This window comes from Pygocentrus nattereri, chromosome 1, assembly GCF_015220715.1.
Source record: "Pygocentrus nattereri isolate fPygNat1 chromosome 1, fPygNat1.pri, whole genome shotgun sequence".
Lineage (NCBI taxonomy): Eukaryota > Metazoa > Chordata > Actinopteri > Characiformes > Serrasalmidae > Pygocentrus > Pygocentrus nattereri.
This window is the reverse complement of record NC_051211.1, coordinates 56,342,751-56,369,907: the sequence shown is the minus strand read 5'-3', so window position 1 is coordinate 56,369,907 and position 27,157 is coordinate 56,342,751. Positions and strand designations below refer to the sequence as shown.

The following is a 27,157-nucleotide window of genomic DNA, read 5'->3' as shown; positions in this document are numbered from 1 at the left end:
AGTCTCCACTCTAATTCATCCCAAAGGGGTTCTATGGGGTTGAGGTCAGGACTCTGTGCAGGCCAGTCGAGTTCTTCCACACCAAACTGGCTCATCCACGTCTTTATGGACCTGCTTTGTGCACTGGTGCGCAGTTATGTTGGAACAGGAAGAGGCCGTCCCCAGACTGTTCCCACAAAGTTGGTGAATACTTCTGGAACTATAGTGTATATAGAAATATTGAATTTGATATTTGAGGCTTAAAAAGCTGGTACTGTTCTGGGTTGGCACCATGTTCTGGAGGATCCGTATTTATTGATGAGAAGGAGTGATGATAAAAGTCTTGTTCTGTGTTGCAGGGCGCACCGGGAGGTACACGCTGATAGAGAAATGGCGCGAGACGGAGAGGTACCTGGCCCCCCACGAGAACCCGGTCGTGTCTCTGAATAAGTGGGGTCAGTACGCCAGCGATGTGCAGCTGGTGCTGCAGCGCACAGGCCCCTCACTGTGCGAGCGACCCACCTCAGAAACCTCCGCCCTCGGGCCCGAACGCGGCCCGTACCGCCAAAGCCTGCCCCCTCTGGCCAAGCTCCGCCCCTCAGCCCCAGACCGCTCCCTGAAGCGGCGCGAGCCCAAGCGCAAGTCTCTGACCTTCACCGGCAGCGGCAAGGGTCTGCGGGACATCTTCGGGAAGAGCCGAGAGCCAGGCCGGACCCGCAGCGCCACGCCGGGCCCCGTGGCGCAGGAGCTGGGCCAGCTGGTGCAGCTGCAGAAGGAGAAACTGCGCTCACTGGAGCAGCGTCTGCAGAGCTGCGAGCAGGAGCTGCGGGAGGAACTCCTGACGGAGGAGGAAGAGGAGGAGCTGCTGCAGCTGGAGCAGCAGGTGCGGCGGATGGAGGCCGAGATGGAGGAGCAGGAGTTCTGGGAGAGCGAGCTGCAGATAGAGCAGGAGAACGAGCAGCAGCTGCGGGAGCGCCTGCAGGAGCTGCGCAACCGCGTGCAGGATTGTGAGGCGCGGCTGGCCGAGTACCTGGCGCAGATCCAGTGCATGGAGGCGTGCCTGGAGGCCGAGCGGATTCAGCAGGAGCTGCAGCAGAGCAGGCAGGCGGACGAGGAGGAGCTGCGGGCGCGGATGGAGAAAGTGAGGACAGAGCTGGAGATGCAGGTGCAGCAGGCAGCCAGGCTGGAGAGCAGCTGCAGAGCCGTGGAGCTTTCTCTCGGACAGTCCAGCATCCGGCTACAGGTGAACCATAACTTTAACCATTAAAGTTCAAATTAAACGAACCATTAATTCGTAATTAGTTCATGTAGAACTGCTAATTCACCCTTTCAGCGCAGACACTGCTGTGTCTGATCTACTCGTACCAGCACAACACACACTAACACACCACCACCACGTCAGCGTTACTGCAGTGCTGAGAATGACCCACCACCCAAACAGTACCTGCTCTGTGAGGGTCCATGGGGGTCCTGACCACTGAAGAACAGGGTAACAGAGTATCAGAGAAACAGATGGACTACAGTCTGTAACTGTAGAACTACAGAGAGCAGCTATACGGTCAGTGGGGCTGATAAAGTGGACAGTGAGCGTAGAAACGAGGAGGTGGTCATCATATTATGCATGACCGGTGTGAATCAGTCTTAAAGGCACAATAACTAGAACAGCCTGTTTATTTGTAAGGGATAAAGAGAGGTTGGAAAATGGCCATATAGAAATATATTATGACTGATTTTTGGTACAAAAAGTGGCACAAATGTTATAAGTAGATCCCTGGAAAAAATAAAAAAGAATAAAATATAGGATATGTGGCCCTTGATGATGTAATTATTATGTATTTACATGTTTAGGAGTGTCTTAAGAAGGATTATAAGTGCTTTTCATTATCGACGTCGCTCTTTTAGGCTTATCAACCAAGAAAACCTACTCTGTGCTGTTTATGTGCACAATGTCTTTGTTTTTCATAGTAAAGTGGTCTTTTCAGCGTTCTTCCACGCATGAGGAGTGGAGGAATGCTGACGCTGAGGTGGAGAGGAGGGTGTGGTGGCTGGGAGTGCAGAGAGGGGTGGAGAGGAGGAGGAGAGGAGGCGGTGAATTATGTAAGAGGCCAGGCCCGGGCAGAGCTGACAGATTAATGAAATGGAAATGGATTTGGCCAAATCGTATCACGGCATGTAGCAAGAGCACACTTATTTAAAGGGCCCGTATGATGGAAAACGAGACATTCCTCGCTTTTGTGAAATAAATGAGTTTGATGTAGAATGTAAACAGATTCTGCGGCACCACGGGAAAAAAAACAGGCATTCAGAGCTTAGATATTTATGAGGATTGTGCTCTGATTTATTTAAACCAAAGGCATGAGTAGAAATAGTAATAAGCTAAATACACACACTCATCATTTATAGGGCACTTTCTGTTGGGACGAGACTGTTTTAAACCCAAACCTCTAAATTTACACTTCTGAAAATAATATTTAAAAATTGGTATTTTTTCAGTTTTGCTTTTTACAAGATAGAAATATTTAGATTTATCCTGAGTTTATTTTTTAATTAACAAAAGTTTGAAAAATGCTGAGTCTCAGTATCTGGGCGGGGCCTTATTTTAGCCACGCCCCTGTATTTCAGAGCAGGCAGTGATGCTGCATCCCTGTCCCTCATGGCCACATGGTGAGCAGTTAGATCCCAGTGTTCTGAAGTAAATGTGTCCCAAAGTCTGAAGGTCAGTGAGGATCATTAAGAATCTCCATATTTTCTGCAGTTCAGCTCTTTTTAGTGTTTTAGTGTAAAATATGGTGATTTTCTGTGTGAACAGCTGGTCAGAGCTGAGTTTGCTGGTCATGACTTGCTGAGTTTCTGAGCTCAGAATGAGCTGAAACCGTCACGACGGACACATTCGGTCCAGTTCGGGTCGAGTTCTGATTATTTTGGTAGAGACTAAATGGAATGACCAGTCATTAGTTTTAATAAAATAAACATAATTAAGGTTTAGAGTCACTCAGAGCCGAAGGAGTTTAGTCCCAAATGTGTTTCAGCTCTGACTCTGAACCAGTTCAGTAGAATCACCCAGACATGAAACAGCTTGTATTTGCACTGTTTTCATTTAAATACACATCAAAGTGGATTTACAAACTACTGCTTTGTGTTTTTATTTGTGTCTCAAATGTGTTGAGGTTGAGAAAAGAGTATGATGTGTGTCAGATTGTGGTTTATTATTGTCTGATTGGTTCTCTTTCCACAGGAAAAAGAGCAGGAGCTGGAGCAGTTAACCAAGGAACTGAGACAGGTGAACCTTCAGCAGTTTATCCAGCAGACTGGCACCAAAGTCACCGTGCTACCAGCAGAACCTGCTGAAGAGGAGACCAGCAGAGGTGCGAGAGTGCTCTTAACACAACCGCAGAACCTGTTTTGAGGGTTTTAACAGTAAACAGGACTAAAGAAAGGAAAGGACGTTTCAGCTCAGAGTGGTTTGTTCTGGAGAACTGAAGCGAGTGGTTCTGGTTTAGGGGTCGGCGATATGGCAAAAATATTGTATCACGATACTTTGACGTTTTCGTAGTACACGATATGCAACACGTTATTTTGTTTTTCTGAGATGTAATTTAATGAAATTGAATAGAATAGAATAGAGCCTGTAGTGCCGCTTAGAGAGGCTCCGTTCACATCACAAGCCTCGCTGTTCAAATCCGATTTTGGGCTTAGATCTGATCTCGCTGACACGGCGGGTCGCACTCGTTTAGGTAAGTGATTCAAATCTGTCATTAACGTGACGAACCGGCGTCCTGAATTTCCACCGTTTACAGGCTTTAACTTCTGTTTGGCGCTGTTGCCATGGCAACGCTGAATGGTGGCGCAGCTCAGTGGAAAAAAAAGCACATGAATTCCGATCTGAGCGTCACATTAAGATCCGAATCGTGGCCATGCGATACGTATCCGATCTAGGAGCACACACACTATATTACCAAAAGTATTCGGTCATCTGGCTTCACACACATATGAACTTGAGTGACATCCCATTCTTAGTCCATAGGGTTTAATATGATGTCGGCTCACCCTTTGCAGCTATAACAGCTTCAGCTCTTCTGGGAAGGCTTTCCACAAGGGTTAGGAGTGTTTATGGGGTCATTTGTGAGGTCAGACGCTGATGTTGGACGAGAAGGCCTGGCTCACAGTCTCCACTCTAATTCATCCCAAAGGTGTTCTATGGGGTTGAGGTCAGGACTCTGTGCAGGACAGTCAAGTTCTTCCACACCAAACTGGCTCATCCACGTCTTTATGGACCTGCTTTGTGCACTGGTGCTCAGTCATGTTGGAACAGGAAGGGGTCGTCCCCAAACTGTTCCCACAAAGTTGGGAGCGTGGAATTGTCCAAAATATCTTGGTGCTGAAGCTTTAAGAGTTCCTTTCACTGGAACTAAGGGGCCGAGCCCAACTCCTGAAAAACAACCCCACACCATGATCCCCCCTCCACCAAACTTTACACTCGGCACAATGTAGTCAGACAAGTACCGTCTCCTGGCAACCGCCAAACCCAGACTCGTCCATCGGATTGCCAGATGGAGAAGCGTGATTGGTCACTCCAGAGAACTCGTCTCCACTGCTCTAGAGTCCAGTGGCGGCGCTTTACTCCACTGCATTCCACGCTTTGCATTGCGCTTGGTCATTTTACATGGCCGACCACTTCATGGCTGAGTTGCTGTCTTACCAGCAGAGCTTTACCCTCTGTCTTTTGGGTCCAGTGGTCAGTGCAGTGTGTATCGGAGTGATATGAGCTCTCTGTGTTGTTTTGTGCTGCATTCTCCCACCTATAGTCCCGTTCTCCTACTCGTCTAGCACTGATCTGATCTAGAACGCTCGGTATACCTTATCTGAGTGTTTATTCAACATCCTGAAACACATTTTCTGAACATATTATTTAAAATTGGCTGGAGTTACTAGAGCGAGTTGGTGCATCTCGTCTCCAGAAGGCTTGTTTGACTGCGGTCAGGGATCGTGCAGGACGAGGCACGTTAAGACTCGTTTGTCTGACGGTTGGAATCAACAGTTCCAGTACAGGAGGTGCCGAGAACACGTTACACTGCAAAACAGCATCTTATCAAGTCAAATGATCTTAAATCTAGTCTACATATCTAATATTCCCAGTTTTGAGATGGTTTCATACTTTTATTATTATTATTATTATTATATTGTTATTTTCCTTATTTCTAGACATTTTCTAGACATTTCGACAGATTGTAGGTTAATTTGTCAAGTAAATATCCTCATTATATCGGCCAATATAGTGAGATTAAATTACTCAAAACAAGCACAAAATGTCTCGAAATATTTTAAATAATCTTAGTTTAAACTAAATATTAATTATTAATAATATATTAAGATATTTCTTTTATGTTAGTTGTTTATTTAATATATTTATTTGAGGTTTACTGATGATATTTAAGATACACTTGGACAGACCATATTTATAATGCAGTAGGTTTATAGTTTGTGCACTGCAGAATCAGCACCTTCTCAGGTAAAATGATCTGAAATCTAGCCAACTAATCTAATATTCTCCCGCTGAGATTGTTGCCAGACTGTTTATCTTATTTCTAGACATTGTTGGCTTGTTTTAAGTGATTTTATTAAGTAAAATGGTAATTTTGCTGATTTCAGGCTCATTCTCTTACAGTGAGATCACTTTACTCACTTAAAACAAGTAAAAATGTCTAGAAATGAGGAAAATAATACGCTTACAACAAACCCAGCAGCAGAAATGTTGGATTTCTTGACTATATTTATGGTTTTACCTGATAAGAGGCCGTATTTAGTCGTCAGGGTGCATTGCTGTGTTTTGCGTGTGGCCACAGCCGCTCACAGGGCCTGTGTCGTCCGGGTTTAGTCCAGGAAAAAAGCTCCCTGCTGACCCTTGTTGTGAAGAATGGGGACAACTGCTGACATCTGCATGAGCTTAGCTGGACAAAAGGATATGGCGAGTAATCACTGATATTCCAGAACAGTGTCCAGTCTTTAAAAATGACCTCTCTGACCAGCGTTTGGGAATTGTTGTTATCCACGAAGCAGAGAAAACAGACACAGTGTGCAGCGAGAAATGAAGGTTCTGTTCAGGAACGTTTCTCCTTCATCAAGGTCCAAACAGTGTAAACGTTCCCTCAGAGGTTCTACAGTGGTTCTAAGGTCTGATTGAGAACCTTAAATCAGTTCCTCCAGGTGAAAAGTTGGTATTTGTTCCTTTTCATAACCGAATGTTTGAAACAGAGCAGTAGAGTAAAAGCCTGGAGGCGAGGCGAGGCGGGGTGTGTGGAGTCAGTCCAGCTTAGAACAGATCATTTCAGCCCTGAGGGTTCCACCCCAGAGACAGTCTAGTACCTTTATTTTTTGAGAATGCAGGTTTTAAAGATTGCGCAGTGCAAAAAATGCTGTCTTTTCAAGTCAAATGATCTTAAATATAGTCAGAAAATCTAATATTTCTCCGATTGAGATTGTTGCAAGTTTAATTTAAGAATATCTCGCTTATGTTTCCTTCCAGACGTTTTCCAGACGTTTTCCAGCTTGTTTTTATTGAGTTAAATGATCTCGCTGCAGTGGCAGACAATTCAACTGGTTTCAAGCACATTTTTAAAAAAAAAAACAAGCACAAATATCGGCCAATAGAGAGAGAGTTTTACTTAAATTACTCAAAACGAGGACAAAATGTCTAGAAATCTGTTAAATAATCTTAGTTTAAACTCCCAGAAATCTCAGGAGGGGAAATATTCGATTTATTCTCTATATCTGGGAGCATTTTCGCAGCGTGCAGGTGAAAGAGTCCTTTGGAAACAGTTTGTAATCAAAACCTCGATTGTGATGAAAAAAACGTTGATATGAAACATATTAATTATACAGAATCATATCAGAGTATTAGAACCATGAGTTCTATCTACAACCATTTCATGTTTAAGTGGTTCTTTGCGTGATGAAAAGGTTCTTCAGATTCATGGAGAACGTGCTGCAGATGGTTTTACAGTCTTAAAAAGATGTTTATTCAGTAAAGAAAATGATTCCATACAGAACCATAAACACTCAGAGAACCCTTTGCATGATTAAAGGGTTCTGCTATTGTAATGATGTCAAGCTTGTAACAGTAGAAGAACCCTTTTTGGTGCTGTATAGAAGAACACGCACATTCTCCATCAACCGGAAGAACCACTTCACCAGGCAGAGAACCATTTAAGCATGTATATATATAAATAATGGAATATATTATTTCTAGATATTACCAGGCTTCCACTGCAAAAAATGATATCTTGGCGATAATTTTTTTTATGTAGTTAATATATCTAATATTTCTCATTATGAGACTATTGTAAGAATGTTATAAGATCATTTCACTTATTTCTACACATTTTTACTCATTTTAGGAAATATTATTCAATTTTCATTTTACTTTTTAGCATCGTTTCTTGAAAAATGATCATTATTTCTCAAAATAAGTAAAACGATCTGATAAAATTGCTTAAAACAAAAAAAGTAAGGAATGTATAGAAATAGATTAAATTATTATTCTAATCTTTTTATATTCTCATGACAGACTCATAATGAGAGATATTAGATATATTAACTACATTTAAGGTGATTTTACTTGCTAAGGTAGAATTTTGCCGTGCAGTTTGAACACGGACTCGCAGTCAGAGCTGAAAACCCAGAGCCGAGGCGCGTGACGTAAACCTTCTGTGCTCTGTTGTCCTCCAGAGTCCGAGCAGTCCGGCTCTCTGAAGCGTCTGGGCTCGGCCCGCCCGCTCCCCAACGCCTTCCGGGCCCTGCAGAGCCCGCTGACCTCCAGCTTCAACCCAGAGGGCATTTACGTCTGATCATCCAGTGCCAGTGGACGTCTGCGAGTGACACCGCATCTCAAGCCATTAACCTCAAACTGCTCACTCCTCATTCTGTCCCAGCTCTGTCGTCTGACGCGAAGAAGATCCTGTTCTGTGTGGTTCTGATCTGTAACGCTCTTTGTGGTTCTCCTGTCAGGTCACACAGCTCATCACAACCATCCTCGAACAGATGACGTCACGTCCAGGATAAAAGAGATGCAGGGAGGAAAATAATTGATCTGTGTCTTCAACCTTCTGTTGACCTGCCTTGGAGGATGTTCCTCTGAGCGTCTACGAAACAGAGCCACCTTGTGGTCAGTTTTATTCAACCCAGCCTGCCCAAGTGGACTGCATGATTTTGCCTGCCAGCCTTTTTTGCTGTGAAACAGTTTCCACAGGCCAGCGTTTGAGTTCTGGAATGTTCCTCAGCTGGGATCCACTCCCTGATCCCCTCCCAAGTCGGTCTAGACGCCTCGCCTGGTTTTAGTGCTGAGATGGAAGAGGATGTGTTACCGTGGGCTGCACCGCACGCAGCAGTGGACTCTGGTTTGAGATGAAGTCTTGATTCTTTGCTGCTGGATCGCGATTAGATATGATACAACAGTCAGAACTTTGGGAAAGTGTGCACTTTATTGGCCAAAACGTCTGAAAGGCGTAAGAGGAAGTTCCTTTCCTCAAATACAGTCGCTGCTAATTTAACTCCTCATTGGGTCCTTTTATTAGATTCCTTGGTTTATCTGGTGCTTCAAGAACAATAATATTGATGCAGCGTACAAGGGAGATGCAGCATGTAGCCGCGAGCGAAGAGAAGAACGGATTAAACGTTTCGTTTTTAAATTTTTCTTTTTTATCTCAGTAATGAAAGTAAATGCTTGCTTGTTCCAAAGAACTCAAATAAGTGATCGTAGGAGTGGAAGCGTGAGGCATCTCAGAGTAAAAGTGCTGATGGGCTCCTGCAGAGGTTGGCACACTTTTTCTCAAGGTGGTTCTTGACGTGTGCTGGAGGAACTGAGGTGGTGGAACTTCCATATCTGCTTCCGTTGCTTTTGCTGTTTGCCTCCAGGTGGGTGTAGTTTCCAGCTCCACCATCAGGTCTTTATGCAGTCCAGAGACCTGAAAGTCCATTTACATTCTTTCTCAAGTAGCCTTACAGTGGGTCACTACTTCAAACGTTGGCTTTATGTGGTGAAACTTACCTTCCAGTGTAAGTCAGTGTAAAGAGATTTTATTCCAAGTGATTTTAGAGCATTTCTATTGGTTCATTCATCATGAGGTTTTCACACGACATACTGGATTGCTGGTGTGTTGAAATGATGCTTAAAAAAATCAACAAAAAATGGAAATACATGGTTTTCTTTGGACATTGACGATATGCTCAGAAAAAGATATTGCCACATTTTATGATGCAATTTATCACAATGACCACTAGCCATAAGCTAGGTGGTCTACACCAAGTAGGGGGTCAGTTTAAATTCCAGCGGAAAAAGTTTCCACTGTATAACAAACACTCATTTACGAGTCACCGCAAACCAAAACTACTGAGAAACAGTGATAGTAGCTCTGTTCAGTGTAATCGAGTCGAATTTTGCGCTGGAATTACACAGGACTCTTATTTTGACAGCCTTATCGTTCCTGCTGAACGCGAGAGAAGTTGCATCCTAGGACTAGTTGATGAAAGTTTCACCACATAAAGCCCAGGCGGGAGGTAAAGTGGAGCAGTCTTATGTGCAAAAAGTCATGTGCCAAAGTTTGTGCACCCCTGGTCATAGTCATATAATGTAATTTAGATATTTAAAGTGAAAATAAATTAACGCATCCTCTACTGCAGTGGTTCCCAACCTGGATCTCAGGGACCCCCAGGCGGTTTTGCACGTTATAATGCGTGGTTTCTGTTTATTGGCTGAATTTAAGATTTTGGGAGAAAAACACAAAATGTGAATAAAAGTTGTGGCACATTTTATATTATTATATCTTTTTCTAGTGTGTTAAACAAATAAATAGAACGTGTGCAGTAAAATTTCAAATTATAGAGGATGTGCTGAATTATTTTTACTTAGAAAATCAACAGAATAACTAGGAGTGTTCAAACATTTCGTTGCTGCTCGGAAGAAAACCTCGTATCTCCATTTTTGACGTTTTTCAGTTTTTGACGTAATTTGGAAACACATGTTGCTCTTCACATTGTGTGTAAATTTCATGATGATTGGACCAAAAGAAACAACCTAAAATGACTTGGAAAAAATTCTGGTTCCATTGACTTAAATGAAAAGTAAAGAAGGTTTTTTCCTTCTCCTGTAAAGTGACCATTTTACGAGGTTTTCTTCCGACAACAGCGATTTGCTTATTTTAGGCCACCAGTGATCAGCTGAATGGGGCTTCACTGGTTTAGGGTCACATCAAACTAGGGACCTTCAGGCCAAAGTGCTGTGGAGATCAGTGTTTACCCTCATCTAATGCTCTGAATTCAGTTCACGAAGGCCTCGCTGATCAGCTGATGAGCTGAATCAGGTGCGTTTAACGAGAGAACGTGAGCTGAAGTCTGCGGAGTTCTGGCCCACGTGGACTGGAGCCTGACGCGTGAGCTGATCTTAGGTCAGCGCTATTACTCTGAGAAGCTATGGCCATTACTTAAAACACTCAGCTGACTACAATATGCCCGAATAGGAATCCTATTTTAGCAACCTGCTCTTTAGTTTTGGCCAATAAAGCAAAAAAAACAATACTAACTTTTTTAAACGCTCCTATTTTTACTCACGTCTCACTGCATACCCTATATTCTAACTGCATATTCATTTATATAGTATTACTAACAAATCAGTGACTAAACAGGTCTAATCAATCATGTTTTGACCAAATTTCTTATATTAGGGGTAAATATAGGAAGGAGTATATGATCTTCCCACGTATAAAGATTGTCTTGGACTGCAGTGAGATCAGCTGATGTTTCATCAGCGTTACGTTCACTTTAAATCAGCATTTTATTCAGATTGCAAGTTCAAATATATTAGATGGGTTTTGTCTGGAATTCCTGAAATGAATGTAGAAGGACTGCGATGTGCCATTTACACCGTCACCAATAAAGCCGATGTTTTCATGAATGTAGGATCATAATCACCCGTCGTTCTCCACCGGCAGCGTCTTTGGAACCGAGTTTACATCACAGTTCTGAGCAGAACTCAAGCTGAGTGCTGAGTATGTAATGACTAGATTCACTCGTCTGCTTTATAAAAGGGCGTCTTGGGTCTCTGACATCCCACCGACTCTAAAGCTTCGGCGCTTGTTCATCAAAGCGGCGTACGATTGCATCTGGTCGTGAAGTGAGTGCAGAGCTTTGTTCTTCATCAGGTTAATCTGTGGCGTGTCTCACGTCGGGTAGGATTGCGTGAAATTTGAACGATCAATATCATCTATAACACCAACAATACTAATAATCTGTGCTCATGGTAAACCAGTATTAAAGTGGATGTCCTCATTTGACACGCATATCGGTGTAAACCAGCGCGGCAACTCTTCCAGGTTCTATTTAAAAACATCACACTGTGCTTTTGTTTTCTGCCACTGACTGTGATAAATGAGCTGTTTTAGGAAAATAATCACATCACCTTCAAAAACTAAGACGTTATGTTAATTTCGCATTTTGTTCTTTCAAGTGGTCCTAATTTTAACAATATAAGGTTTGGCCAGTAGGGGGAGCAGTGCACTCCCCACTTGACTTCAAGCTCAGCCTACAAACAGCCATAGTCTCACCTAAACATCTGCATGAATTAGGACATGCATCATGTACATTATATGTAAATGAGGTGCTGGTTGGGCTGGCGCTTGATTTCACGCACCGAAGCTGGTTTGTGGTCAGATTTCTGCAGTTTCTTGAATCAGACGCCGAGACGCCTGTACGTCATTAAAGGCTTTGATGAGTAAGTGCTACTGTGTCTTTAAAAGTAAGTTACACATCTAACACAGGCAAACGTACAGGAATACTAAATGTAATAAAGAGAAATGACTAAATATTGGTAACCCTTTCTTTTACAGCCCTCTAAGTTCTAGATATTACCCAGCGAAGGGTAAGGTATGAATTCCAAAGTACTGGGTAATTATGTTAAGTAATGAGATGGTAAGTACCCGGCGAGTCTGAATGAATTACTCTGATATTATGTGAAGAGCTAAACGGTCAGATTCAGCTCAGGGTGAAGGTGACCGATACACACCGTTTAAGACTCCACAGATCTGCGTGACCTGAGCTCCGACTCACATCCTGCTTATTCTTTTGACGTTCTAGGTAAATACATTATAACATTTAGATACATTCCCTCTAATATTGACAGTCTAGTACCCATGTGTCAAACACAAGGCCTGATCTAGAACCTATGAGACATTTCAGTATTTCATTTAGACCATTCTGGTACTTAATATATTCTCACCTAAAATAATGATCTAGTACTTTGGAGTTTGTACGTCACACTTACCTGGGTGATATCTAGAACCTGTGAGGCATTTCAGGATAATTCATTTAGACCATTCTGGTACTCAGGGAGCTGATCTCACGAGAAAGTGCCAAAAAGATGCTGAAAGAAATCAAACCAACGAGTAACATGAAGAACATATATGCGAAATGGAAACGAAGGAAGGTGTGTGTTACAAAACAGAGCTACAAAACATGCGATACTACAGATAAAGAGCAGCTCTCAGATTAAACTTTTACAGTGGATTTAAAAGTGATGGTATAAAATCACAGTGCTCAACAAATAACCGCGGTTCTCAGTGATAAAACGTTTAAAAAGCTCAAAAAGTCTCGTAACTTTGGTTTATTCATAAAACAGTTGGCACATTTCCACCGTTCACTTAATGTTTGTTGCAACTTGTGTGTCTTTCCTTAAAAAAAGTCCTTCCAGGGTTCTCTAGTAAAGATAAAGGTTCCATATAGAAACACTCAGAGAACCATTTGCATGATTAAAGGGTTCTTTGCGTGATGAAATGGTTCTTCAGACTGATGGAGAACGTGCTGTAGGTGGTTGTATACGGAGGTTTTTTGAAAAGGGTTCTGTACAGCACCAAAAAGGGTTCTTCTATTAGTACAAGTTTGACATTGTAACAAATAGAACCACTTTTTGGTGCTACATAGAACCATTTACAAAATGCTCCTTTATGCAACCATCTACAACACATTCTCCATCAGTGGAGTTATTGAGAGTTCATGGTCCTATATAGAACTGATATGTTTACTAAGGAACCCTTGAAGAACCGTCCTTTTTAGGGTTCCCTAACTGGAGATTAAGAGGCTGTGAGATGAGATGAGCTTCCTAAATTGAGGTCAGATTTGCTTCTGTAGTATGAATTTGTGAGAAGTCATCCTGACCCGTCAGATCTGAACCTTAGAACTGAGGACAGGAAGGTTCTGGTTCTGTCAGGCTGGACAGCACATGGCTGCTTTCAGTTGGTCTAATTAATCCACACTCCTGTGCAAACAAAACGGGCCGAGCCCGAAATATAATGCTTTTTATTGCTGGTTCTGGCTGGTCAGAGTCCAGATCTAAAACCCTATGTAGAAGATCTGGTCTCACACGGAACTCAAACTAGCTGGTCAGCGTTTTTCCGCTGTGTGACGCCGTCGGTGCCGAGCGGATCAATCACTGACCCTTCGTCCCTTAAAAGACACTGAACTCCAGCATTTAAAGAAATCAAAGGGAAAAACTCGCATATTAACGACCTGCAGCTATTAATTTACACACTGCATGAGCGAGTCTGCTCACACAGCACCTTCCGTTCACTGCAGTCCACCAAATAAAGAAACGATCATTTAAAAGGAACAAATTAAAGAACAACAGAAATTAGAACAACAGATTTTAGAGGGAAAAGTTTGTTTGGCTGTTTTGGGTTTTAGGGATGTAGTTTCACCGTTATTGGGTTAAATTTTCCCACTTAAAAGAGCTTAAAAGTCAGCGAAGTCGATAAAATAGCAGTTAAACTTTACAACTCGCACTGTACAGGAAAATTAGCACCTCCTGAGACTCCTGTATTCATAATGCTTCATAAATGGTGTTATAAGGCATACATTAGACCTCATAACGCAGGCGTAGTCTTACTTAATTATCTAGTGATAATTACACGCATAACACTTAAAGCGTGAAAACACGGCTTCATAAAGTCGGCTTCCGTAACGCCGTCACGTCGGTCATCAATTAGCTGGAAATAAATGATCAAATTCATTTTAGTTGGTCAGAATCGTGTGACGTGACGTAACGGTTTATAAAGCCGTATCTTCGTGGTTTAGAAAGTGTTATGCCTGAAACTCAAACTGCTTAGCAGCAGTCACGGAAAACTTTACTGTAGGCTGCTGTTCGTACTTACATGACACCTTCATAAGCGCATCACGACACCTGACGCAGCCCTGCATAAACGCTTATAAACGCTCGTTCCAGTAGGCGTTATCTGCCATAAAGGCTTCATACAAACAGAACCTTCGTAGCAAATGATGTCTGTTGGAAAAAGCCTTTACAAACATTTATGTAGGGTTATGTCAACTGTCATGACGAGCTTGTGTAGTTGTCATGTAGCCTTATGAACAGAACCCTGCAGTGTTACTGTGATCATACAGGCTTATGCCAGGCAGGGTACCATATGCATGCCATATAACAGCGTAAAGGCCTTTATAAAGCCGTGAGTTCAGGATTCGTAGGAAGCGTTACGGAAAATTTGACCCAGTATAACAGCAGTGAGGTCAGTTGAGTTTGACTTGACCGTTTAATCGTCCAGTATAAACACAGATTTTCAGTCTGTGGCCATTTATCTGATCCATGTGATCAAAACGAGACGCTTTGCTTTGACTTGCCCTGAGACTATAAACATCTACAAACAACCATCCACTGACCATCCACTGGACATCCACTGGACATCCACTGGACATCCACTGACCATCCACTGGACATCCACTGGACATCCACTGACCATCCACTGGACATCCACTGAGCTCTTTTATTTTCACACATAACTATTACATCAGTAATATGTCGTGTGTAAAATGTGTGGCATGGTGAAACGTCTATAATCAAAATATTAGACTTTGAGAAAAAAGTAAAAACCAGCAGCTCCTCGTGTTGAAAGGAGGCGCGGTGAGGAGTTGGTGGAGCTACACTGCTCTACTATTTCTATTTTCATTTATTTTTATTGACAGTGGCGCTGAAACGCCGCCGTACCGTACAGTAATGAAGAACTGCAGCTAAAACATCACGGCTCTCACATCTTTCACATGGAACAATAGTGGAACCCTTTTGGGTGCTACATAGAACCGGTGCTATGTAGAACTGTCTTTCCATCAGATAAAAGTTTGACCATTTATGCATTCAGATGGTTCTTTGAGTGTTCATGGTTCCATATAAAACCATTGCCTTGACTGAAGAACCAAGAAGAACCGCATTATAATTTCAGCTCTTGCGATTTGAAAATTTGAAATTGTGATTTCGATATAAAAAGTGAAAAAATTGTCAGCTGTGCTCCAGAAGCCCAGTCTGACCTGATGGTCTTCTGAGGAAGAAGCTTATCTTCTGGTTAACGTCTACAGAACCGGAGAAAACGATACGCTGTACGCTGTATATCTGTACAGAGCGGGAACCTGAGACCGAAGCCTTCTGGATTAGGAAGACGGAGAACTAGAACATTAGAGATGAACGGAGATGTTTTAGCGCAGGAGCCCGGTGTTCACCTTAACGCTGCTCTTCATCAAATATGGCTCAAATACAAACATCTGCCAGATGCTGATCATTTTAAGCAATAATCTGTCACTGATATATTTCACTAAGAAATACCTTTAAATGCTCTCCACTGATGTCAGATTTGATGCTCACATGAAATGTATTTTAAATATTTGTACAAATATGAAATATCTGCCGTATATATGTACGTTAACAACACTTTATATTTTATTATTAGCATTTAAAGGACAAAAGTATATGCATCTGATTTACACCGGTCAGCCATGACATTCTGACCACCTCCTCGTTTCTACACTCACTGTCCACTTTATCAGCTCCACTGACCGGACTGGAGTCCATCTGTTTCTCTGATACTCTGTTACCCTGTTCTTCAGTGGTCAGGACCCCCATGGACCCTCACAGAGCAGGTACTGTTTGGGTGGTGGATCATTCTCAGCACTGCAGTAACACTGACGTGGTGGTGGTGTGTTAGTGTGTGTTGTGCTGGTCTGAGTGGATCAGACACAGCAGTGCTGCTGGAGTTTTAAACCCTGTGTCCACTCACTGTCCACTCTATTAGACACTCCTACCATGTCGGTCCACCTTGTAGATGTAAAGTCAGAGACGACAGCTCATCTGCTGCTGCACAGTTTGTGTTGGTCATCCTCTAGTCCTTCATCAGTGGTCACAGGACGCTGCCCACAGGATGCTGCCCACAGGTCACTGCCCACAGGACGCTGCCCACAGGTCACTGCCCACAGGACGCTGTCGGCTGGATATTTTTGGTTCTCAGTCCAGCAGCGACACTGCAGTGTTAAAAACTCCAGCACTGCTGTGTCTGATCCACTCGCACCAACACAACACACACTAACACACCACCACCACGTCAGTGTTACTGCAGTGCTGAGAATGACCCACCACCCAAACAGTACCTGCTCTGTGAGGGTCCATGGGGGTCCTGACCACTGAAGAACAGGGTAACAGAGTATCAGAGAAACAGATGGACTACAGTCTGTAACTGTAGAACTACAGAGTGCAGCTATGCAGTAAGTGGAGCTGATGAAGTGGACAGTGAGTGTAGAAACGAGGAGGTGGTCAGAGTGTTCTGCCTGACCGGTGTGTGTTGTTATTTCTCACAATCATGCACACAGTCCTTTAATCTGGAGCGGGCGGGGAGGTGATGAGCATGCCTTACTTCTAAAGAACAGTGTAAATATGGACATATCAGTGCGTAGCTAAGAGAACTATTTTTAACACGGTCAGAATCACTGCACTTGCTGAACTGTTAGGACGGCCGGCGTGAACTAAATGTCTATTTTTATTCTTAGTTAGTTGCATGCTCTGTGCGAAGCCCTGTGCGGGGAGCGGTCAGTCTCACGGCACTTCATGTGAGTGTGATAAGCATTTTACAGTGATGTTATAGAGACTTCATTGGTGTGTAACGGGGGGACGCAGCATGGACTGCCCCTGAACTTAAACAGTGTAAGTCTATATTTGGCTTTACTCTGCCAAGTATATTAGCATGTGCTACAGGATGTTCCGACGAAGTTGGGGGCGGACATCGGTCATCACTACGGTCAGTCGCGCGGTACCAAAATCACTGTGGACAACAGATGATTGTCCAGCTCTATTTTTCCAATACTGTAAATGTGACTATGGTACTTCCTCCTTTAAGAGTATTAAACACCTGGACGAAAAAAAAACGATGGGAATTATTTATATGTTCAAAATGTAAACTTGTTTATCAATCAGCGCAACATAAAGAACATTTAGAACAGTGAATGGCTCTCGGGTGGTTCTTTCCTTAAAGCGGAAGTTTCGTTTTTCAACATTTCTGCAGAATTAAGGGGTTAAAATCAATCAGAGTGGTTCTAGGGTTCTACACACTTGGTTCTGTGTAGAACCATGAACACTCAAAGAACCCTTTGCATGATTAAATGGTTCTTCAGACTCATGGAGAACGTGCACCAGAAGAGTTCTACTGTTGTAAGTCTGGCAATGTAACAGCAGAAGAACCCTTTTGGTGCACGTTCTCCGTCCGTCTGAAGAACCGTTTCACCATACAAAGAACCATTTAATCATGCAAATGATGAGTGTTTGTGGTTCTATGTAGAACAATTTTCCTTACTACAGAACCCTTGAAGAACCACCTGAAGTGGTTAAGTGAACTTAAGTGTATAGAGAAACTTTCTGAGAACCGTTCCCAGTGGTGGTGATGGGAACCAGACGTCCCTCTAAAAGCTCCTCACAGTGGTGGTGATGGGAACCAGACGTCCCTCTAAAAGCTCCTACAGAAAGTTCCTACATGAACTGGTTCTGAATTCACTGCCTGATGACTGAGACGCTGTTTTATGAGAGTTTAGAGAACTTCAACTCCATTCATGGTGGAGGGAGACATGCAGGGCGCTGTGCGGCAAAATAGTCCCCAAAGAAAACTCTACAAAAAGACGTTTCACACCGATGCGTCTGAATGGCTGTCCGTTCCACCACCTGGGCTACAGAGCCAGACACTGTGTACAGACTTGGGCAACGGGGGCACTGCCCTGTTGCCTTTGAGTGCCAGGGGCCTCCTGGGGCCTCAGAAACGTCGAGATGTGTCAAATACTTGGTACCGTCCACTTGAATGCCTACAAATTACTACTCAAAGAAATGAAGTATATTACACTAAATGGCCAAAAGTATGAGCATTAATATGGAGTTGGTCCCCTGTGCAGTTCTAACAGCTTCCACTCTTCTGTGGGAATCTGTGTCCATTCAGTCTAAAGAGCATTTGCGAGGTCAGACACTGATGTTTGACGAGAGGCTCTGGTTCACAATCTCTGTTCTAGTTCATCCCAAAGGTGTTCAGTGGGGTTGAGGTCAGGACTCTGTGAGGGCCACTGGAGTTCCTCCACACCAAACTGGTCACTCCACGTCTTTATGGAGCTGCTTTGTGCTCAGGGTCTCAGTCCTGCTGGAACAGGAAAGGCTCTTCCCCAAACTGCTGACCCAAAGCTGGAAGCTTAACTGTGTAAAATGTCTTTGTGCTGTAGCATCAACATCACCCTTCACTGGACCTGAGAGCCCAAACCCTGAAAAACAGCCCAGCTCATCATCCCTCCTCCACCAAACTTTACTGCTGGCTCTACGTCCCGTGAGGTCACGTTCTCCTGACATCCACCAAACCCAGATTCATCATCAGACTGACAGATGGAGAAGATTCCTCACTCCAGAGAACACGGTTCCACTGCTCCAGAGTCTAGTAGCAGCACGTTACACCCCTCCAGCCGACACTTGGCTTGGCGCATGGTGATCTTAGGCCTGCGTGCAGCTGCTCAGGGTTTCAAATGAAGGGAGGATGGGGTGGGGTCCTGGACCTTCCTGTGAGGTTTTTTGTGGTGATGTCTTCTTTTATAAGCTCTCATCATGTTCAGCATTTGACTGTGAACTCGCCCGGTAATTTTATCCTATGAAAGTGTTTTATTTTAGTTCATACATTTTTATTTTAGTGCATTTGCTTGTTTTAAGCATCATTTCTTGAAATAAACAATATTATCTTCACTATTTCTCCAAACAAGTCAAATGATCTGCCAATGGAGTAAGACAATTCATTAAAACAAGTAAAAATGTGTAGAAATAAGTGAAATAATCTTATAATATTCCTGCACCCGTCTCACAATGTGTCTCATATTTCTCGTAAACTACCTTTAGAATATTTTCACTTGCTAAGGTGTCGTTTTGTGATGCAAGCGTTGACGTTCGCCTTGATCTCAGGTCTCAGAAGTGAAGCCAGGTTTCCTAGCAACCGCAGCAGGTATGCAAGGTGACACTGTGATACTGTGACTCTGGCTGTTAGAGGGACAGAGCAATGCTTGGATGACTGTCTGTACAGTCTGCAGAACTTCTTTAATTACCTTCATGGCTCACAATTAAGTCTTGATGCAGTTTGCAGTGAAGACTGAGCAGGAGCAGCCTGGTAGAAGGTGGTGGTTCAGATGAGATTCTCCCTGATCCTCCTCCTTCTCAGCAACCATCACCCTCGCTATGCTCAGCACCAGTGAAAAAATCATGGCATGACATTTATGCACTATAATTTACAATATAAAGCACGTCCTAGACCTGGCTTGTAACTCACTCACTGAGCAAGCAGAAGATTGTCCACAAGGGGGCACTATTAGCACTCTAATAGCCCATATATTTATTAAGAAATTTCACAGTTTAAGGGTATATTTTGCCTAATAAATCAGTAAATACATTTAAAATTGGCAAGAGAAAAGAAAATGACATTTTTATTTAGTTTGTCCACTCTACTGCAGCTTCTGTTCTTCTCAGGATCCTCACTTTCAGCTCCTCAGAGAACCTGCAGACACGCCTCCAAAGCTCAGTCTGAGAAGCTGGTTGATGATTTCCTGAATCAAACCCATTCAGTGGTGCTGAGGTCTGGACTCTGGGGCGGTCAGTCCATCGTCCAGCTTCTTTGACGTGTCCGTCTCCTTTTCTCAGTGAGGTTCTTCTTGATCAGCTACACGTCCTTTCAGACCCACAGCGCTGAGTGGTCTTCTCACAGTGGAAGGATGGACAGAAACACCTGCACGCACTTTTTGGCAACGTGGCGTCGACACACGACCTTCCTAATCTTTAATCCCAATTTTTTGAGCTTCTCTTACAGAAGCCGACTCGCTTCTTCAACGACAGACAGCATGAGCACCTTGCAGGTCTCCCTTTGGAGCCAGGATCCTCCGTAATGACCTGGTACAACGTCACTTTGTAGCAGGACCTTGAAGGAGATACCTGCCCAACTGAGCAGAGCCAAAGCATGTGGTTAGCTAGGAGCACAGATGATGCACAGGTGAGCCCGGCGTTCAGACGAGCAGTGCTTCCCGAGTTCCCAGTCAGCAAGGTGAGCCAGGGGAATCTCAGCGAACAGCAACCTCGGTACCACAGACGGAGATTTTGGCTCTCAGCAGTGAACTGTGAGCCTGTAGTGATATGTGGAGATCATAGAACACGTTCTGTTCATTTGAGGGGAGATTTTACAAAAAACTAATAAATTCTAATAAATAAATTTATTTCATGCAGTTACTGAATAATTTGCCTTACGATTTGGTCACGAAAATTCAGACAGACAAACCAAATCTGTACGTAACCAGATTTAGAGGTTTGAATGTTAAATGAATAAAATATAAAGTCATCGTTTATTTGCTGTCCAGAACATGTTTGAGTAAAAGGCCCATCTCACGCAAAACTGATTTAGCTTTTTTCTTTTTTAATAAGAGTTTGATGCATGTAAACAATGTTAAAGTCTCAAAAAGTACCATTCACAGTCCATAAGTCCACGTACAGAAACTAATCTGCAAAAACAGCCGAGAGGGAATTTGCATTTTTGTCATGTAACAAAACTCAATGCATTTATGTCGACCCTCCTGTTCTGGCTATGGCAGTTAAACTCCGCCCACTGACAGTGAAGTTATAAGGAGTGTTTCAGCACTTTGTGAAGGAGGCAGCCAATCAGAACTGAGGTCATTTACATACATCAGTCTTAAAAGGACAATAATAAAACAGCCTGCTTGAGTCTAAGCGACAAGGAGAGGCTGGAAAACGCAGAAATTAATGATTTGACTATTTTTGTTAGACAATCTGAGACAAATGTCATGATTGGACCACAGAAGGAAAATGGAAATATAATAAACATGTAGGATACGGGTCATTTAGCATCACCGAATATGCAGATGTGAGTGAAATACAGCGGAATTTCCATTGAGAAAAGGCCTGAAGAGAAACGCGGCTAAACGCATCGGCTCTGTCGGCCTTTTATTGTTTCTCAGTTTCTTTATACAAACTTGTGAGTTTTAAAAAAGCTCTTCCTCTTCCACGCAGCAACGGTCCCGGCATACTTCATTCAAAGCGACACCGTCATCATCATCGTATCCCTTCAGGAAATCAATGACTCAACAGAAGACAGAGGGGAATGTCCTGTACATCACATCATCTGGTAGCTTTCCCGTTCTCATGCACGTCCATCCTGGGAGAAAGTATAAACAATGACATTTAATGGCCTCTCAGGGTTACAGTGTTTAGGGTCATACAGTAAGAGGTGAAGAGAAGAGAACGAACCCGTTCTCGTCTTTCAGGTGTTGGTACAGTTCTGCTTTGTTATTGACAGAATTGATTCGTCCAGCAAACTCTTGGTGCTTTCTGGAGTTGGCTTGGGTGATTCTGCTGGTCCAAAGGCTCAGCAGGGAGACGGGGCCTAGAAAACAAGGATGCTCATCAATAGTGAGGTAGTCAAGACCGTTAGAGGAGAGTCAGAGTCAGGACCAAGACCTGGACACACGTCCAAGTCAAGACAGGGACCAGAGTAAGATTAAAAAAAAAAAAAAAGAGGGAAACTGAAATTCGACTAGTTCAGCGTTCATTCATCATCACACGTTACACGATAGATATAAATAAATAATGCATCGCTGTCGTCGGGAGAAAACCTCGTATCTCCAAAACCGTAACTTCACAGGAGAAGGAAAAAACCTACTATACTTTTAATGTGAGTCAATGGAACCAGACGTTCTAACTAGTCATTCTGGGCCGTTTCTTTCTGCCCATCCATCATGAAATTTACACACAATGTAAAGAACAACAGGCGTTTTCAAATTATATAAAAAACTGAAAAACGACAAAAATGGATTTACTAGTGTCCTTCCGACAGCAGCGATTTTACATTATTATTATTATTATTATTATTATTATTATTATTATTATTATACATTTGCGCTTCAATTTTAAATGATGGGGTAGTGGGGCAGTGGGGCTGGGAGGGACGGACCAGTGGGGCAGGGAGGGACAGACCAGTGGGGCAGTGGGGCTGGGAGGGACGGACCAGTGGGGCAGGGAGGGACGGAGCAGTGGGGAGGTGGGGCAGGGAGGGACGGACCAGTGGGGCAGTGGGGCAGGGAGGGACGGAGCAGTGGGGAGGTGGGGCAGGGAAGGACGGACCAGTGGGGCAGTGGGGCAGTGGGGCAGGGAGGGACGGACCAGTGGGGCAGGGAGGGACGGACCAGTGGGGCAGGGAGGGACGGAGCAGTAGGGCAGTGGGGCAGGGAGGGACCAGAGGGATAGGCTGGGTAAGGGGGTTGTTTTTTGATTTCCTGCAGTTCTGTAATGTTGTGGTAAAATGCTGTTTGAACCGTTTCTCCTCACTGAATAACAGCAAAGTTATTCACTCTGGAAAATGTTAAAAAGTAAATACCTTTCGATTTCTCCAGAGACAGAAGCTCCTCTGTGGCAAGCCGGGGTTTCTTATTGAACGGTTCTGGAGAGTCAGGAGAATCTTTGATGACCTCGGATTCACTCTGTTCCTCTTTCTCTCGCTCTATTGCCCCCTTCAGCCTGAAGGAGGAACAACAATAAAAATAATCGAATACACTGTAAAAACTCCAGAGAGTCTTGTATGAACAAAGGGACTCGACAAAGACAGATACACAGTAAAGCCTTCTAACCTTTCAGAGTCTGGAGCCCATCCTTTCTCCTCCGACTCTTTACCGTTCTTCTCCGTTTTATCCTCTTTGTCTTCCCTTTTCCTCCCTCGCTTTTTCCTTTCTTCCTCTTCGGGAGGTTTGCTCCGGCAGGCGCTGATGCACTCCAGGACTTGCTGGTGTCTCTCACTGGTTCCAACGTGAGTCTTTACCAGAGTCTCCAGCTCGTTCCACATGATCCGATACTGCTCATCCCTACAGCACAGAAATACTCTGGATCAACACCAACTGCTTCACCTCTTACAGTCCAGGACACTTTCCACCCAAATCTTAAAGCACTTTGAATGACCGCAGTGCATGAAAGGTATGAGATAAAATTGCCTCGCCTTTTTTATAAATGTAACTTTATTGAACATTTGAGGTTAATACAAAAAACTATTTAAGAAAGGGTGATAATGAATAAACAGACTGAAAACACACGACCACAAAATGTGATGGTGCGCAGACTGCAGAGGAAAATGAAGAAAAAAGAAAAGAAAAAGATGAAATTCTTTATTCTTTATTATAGGCAAGGCAAGTTTAGTTATTAATTAAATGGAAATTTCCTACACCTCACTCTAAAACATCATGGATTAAAGAAGTGCTCTGTGTTGTTGAAATTGGGAAAGAAAAAAACAAACAAAATAAATGCATAAAAATGCACCGCGATGCGGACGTGAACGATTCTGAATCAATTCACAAATGTCAAAAATCGATTTTCTAAATATGTAATTGATAACGTAATGTTGACGAAACGCAGAGGGCGGGACTTGGAAGTGTGGAAGTGCCCAGACAGTCTGTGGCGGCACATAACAAAAACACAGCTGGGTGAGCGGGAAATCCAACCGGCTCCCTCTGCATTAAAGCCAGGTGAGATCAGGAGTCACAAGACAAACGTCAAGAAGAGCTGTTGAGACCTTTAAACAAAAACCAGACCACCATGGGAGCCACAACATTTAATGCCCAGTGTGTCTCAGTGTGCGCTGACGTCCTAGTATAGGATAAAGATGTGAATGAAAACCCGACCGTACTTTTCTCGGCTTTAAGCTTCAGCTATAGCTGCTTTTCTCACATCTCCAGCAGGAAACTTTTCCTCAAAAGTAGATCAGTTTCTGGTAAACTGTCTCTAAACAGTCGACTGTTTTACGAGGCTGAAGTCGCTTCTTATTCGAATCTTCAGTCTTGTTCTAAGGTGGACCGGGAAAGTTTGGAAGACCAAACTTCCTGAACCTACGCAGGAAGAAGAGACACTGATGGGCAGATCTCACACTGCTGACTCTCTCCACTTCGGCTCCATTGATGAACAGGGTAGAGAGACCACCCCTCTGCCGCTTCCCGTGGTCCACGATCATCTCCTTTGTTCTGCTGATGTTGAGACAGAGACTGTTGTCATGGCAGCACTCTCACAGAGCACTGACCTCGTCTCCGTGGGCTGTTGCATCTCCATCAGTGATGAGACCCAGGATGGTGGTGTCATCAACAAACTTGAAGATGATGTTAGACGTGTGTTTGGCTGCACAGTCATGTGTATACAGGGAGTACAGGAGGGGGCTGAGCACACATCCCTGGGGGGCCCCTGTGCTCAGAGTCAGTAGTCAGAAGTCCAGTATCAAATACTTTGCTTTAAGTGAGAAAAAATAAATCTTGTAAAGAGAGAAAAAAAAAAAATGCAACGATAATCGTTTTATAAATCGCATCGCAGCCTCTGAATCCTGAACGAATCGGAAGGTCCGTAGAGATTCCCACCCCTAATAACAATTGCTCCTTACAGAGATTTCATAAAATGTGGAATATGTAGAACATTTGTCCTCCCTGGAACTTCCTTGATGGGCTAGTTGTTGACCACTCTTTCATACGTAGACACAGTCGTACTGAAATGTGTGAAGGCAGTACTTTAAGTTTTGAAGAAAAGAACATGGCAAATGCAGTCGAGTGGTGGTTGGATGGCAGGACAGCGTCTGTCTTTACATGCAAAGATTTTTACCAAACCGAATGAACGCATTCTGATTATAGAGGTTTTATTCTCACTCTACTCAACAATCTGATGGAAATCTCCGTTTACATGCTCACTACAAGTCATCCGATCCTAAATGCGTTCACGTGTAGAGAACCGCTTGGTGTAGATGTTACCATGACAATCAGCATCCCGTGAGTCCAGTCAGAGTGAGATGAGCAGCAGTGAGCAGTGATTGTGTTTTTAACTGCTTTAAAATGACGTCAGACTCAGGAAAACGTCCTTCACACGTCCTTATTAAAGAAGGCCGAGAGGAAGACGTCGTGCTCTGAGACGCATAAGCTGGACGTCCGTCCCACCGCCGTCTTTTAAAGATCAGAGCATGAACTTCGTCTCCTCTGCAGACCAGTTTCTGCTCCGCCGTGTTGAACGGTATAAACTCTCACTGTGACGCGACGCTCATGCAGAACGGACTGAAACTTTCCGATAGGGAATGTAATCGGATTCAGGAGTTTACACGGATATTAATCTTCTATTTAATGGATTATTTAACAAGTAACAGATTATTATTGAAGTGGCAACATGGACGTCTTCTATTCCGGGGATTATTAATGGATATTCAGGCTGCATGTAAAGGTAGCTAACGATCTAAAAGATAAAAAAAATTCATGCTCTTCTAGTGGTCCTCACCTTTTAGGTCCTTTGCCCCTGGAGCCCACTGTAGAGATGGGTAAAGGATCGTTTTTCCTTTCCATGTCCACTAGATTGTACACAGTCTTTTGGCACGTCAGAAGATCATCCTCCGTCATACTATCTTTAACTATCAGGTTTGCTAAAGGAACCACCTGAAAAAGAGACAGACAGAATGAAACATACACGCATACATGGACACAAGTTCACGTACAGTACTGGTCAGAGCCCATCCTTCACTTCAGATTCAGATTCCTTTATTGATCCCAGTGGGAAATTGCAGACTTCACTTACTTCACTTCATTTCCACTCAAAAATACCTCTAAGTACAAGGAAATGTTTCTGAGGAAACTAGATATAAGACAATCTACTTGCATAAGGAAGGAGAATAAAACAGGAGCTTCCAAAACCGGAGTTAAAAACTGACTAAAAGCTGCAGAGAAAATGTGCCTCCTAACAACCACCTGGAAGAGCTGGTCGAGCCCAAAACTGCCCCCATCAGATAAACAGCGCTGAAAGCTTTGATCTCTGAGAGAGAGGAGAAGATCAAGCTGCTTCAGATCTGAAAACATCCACAGGTGTTTCTGTCCATCCTTCCACTGTGAGAAGACCACTCAGCACTGTGGGTCTGAAAGGAGGTGTAGCTGATCAAGAACCTCACTGAGAAAAGGAGACGGACACATCAAACAAAGAAGCTGGACGGTGGACTGACCGGCCCAGAGTCCAGACCTCAGCACCACTGAATGGGTTTGATTAATTCAGAAAATCATCAACCAGCTTCTCAGACTGAGCTTTGGAGGCGTGTCTGCAGGTTCTTTTAGGAGCTCAAAGTGAAGCTCCTGAAAGGAATGGAAGTTGGAATGAATGGAGACTCGCTGAACACTCAACTGTCCACTAGATTTAGTTATTTGATGCTTCTGTGTAATTTTCAGTTCTTTTTTACCTGAAGGTGAAATTAAAGAAATGAAGGCTGGTCTCTGACTTTTACACAGTACCGTATGTTTCACTGATCAAATATACAGAGCAGGATCAAAGTTTGAACCCAGAAATCAATAAAAAATAAAAATAAAAAAATCTGAATATCCACCCGTCGTTACATTTATAAAAACTAACACTGTAGCAGGGCAGCAATTAATGGAGGCAGTCAAAAGCTGTGTTTACATCACAAGCCTTGTTACTCAAATCCGATCTCTTTTTGTTTTTACTGGACATGTTTATGAACAGAGGCCTACAGATCAACATAGTAAAGGAGCTCATCTGTGATCCTGAGTTTAAAGCCAGTTTTTATTCAACTTAAACTTGGAACTAAGTTGTAAATAAATCTGAAACTGAAACTTTGCTTGTGTGTAAAAAGTGATTTCAGAGCCACTCGGTTCTCCCTGATGGAAACTGTTTACCTTCAGTGTTTTGTGCTTCTGATCATTTTAATAGACGTCAGCGTCACTAATTAATGACGTTCTATTAAAAGACTGGTTTACCAAGAGAGACGCTGGAGGACTTTCACCTGAAATGAGTTCA

At 43.3% G+C, this 27,157-nt stretch overlaps 2 protein-coding genes across 4 annotated transcripts in view; one reads left to right on the top strand and one right to left on the bottom strand.

Annotated features, from left to right (window-relative positions):
• Positions 1-11,831, top strand: part of rassf8b (Ras association domain family member 8b) — a 38,853-nt gene extending 27,022 nt beyond the window's left edge. Inside the window, exons 3-5 of one of the 2 annotated variants that reach the window (XM_017682576.2) lie at positions 339-1,222; positions 3,215-3,344; positions 7,705-11,831. In XM_017682576.2, coding sequence (XP_017538065.1) covers positions 339-1,222; positions 3,215-3,344; positions 7,705-7,823 — 1,133 coding nt within the window. In that variant the 3' untranslated portion in view covers positions 7,824-11,831. Of the gene's footprint in view, positions 1-338; positions 1,223-2,582; positions 2,698-3,214; positions 3,345-7,704 lie in introns of those variants that run through there. The other variant, XM_037540810.1, reaches the window with a different exon arrangement.
• Positions 11,832-20,736: 8,905 nt separating this feature from the next.
• The window catches only part of ints13 (integrator complex subunit 13), a 45,157-nt gene continuing 38,736 nt past the window's right edge, over positions 20,737-27,157 (bottom strand). For both annotated transcript variants that reach the window (XM_037542264.1, XM_037542268.1), the window contains 5 exons: positions 25,640-25,794; positions 22,981-23,211; positions 22,731-22,870; positions 21,605-21,740; positions 20,737-21,512 (listed from right to left, as the gene is read on the bottom strand). In XM_037542264.1, coding sequence (XP_037398161.1) covers positions 21,476-21,512; positions 21,605-21,740; positions 22,731-22,870; positions 22,981-23,211; positions 25,640-25,794 — 699 coding nt within the window. In that variant the 3' untranslated portion in view covers positions 20,737-21,475. The remainder of the gene's footprint in view (positions 21,513-21,604; positions 21,741-22,730; positions 22,871-22,980; positions 23,212-25,639; positions 25,795-27,157) is intronic.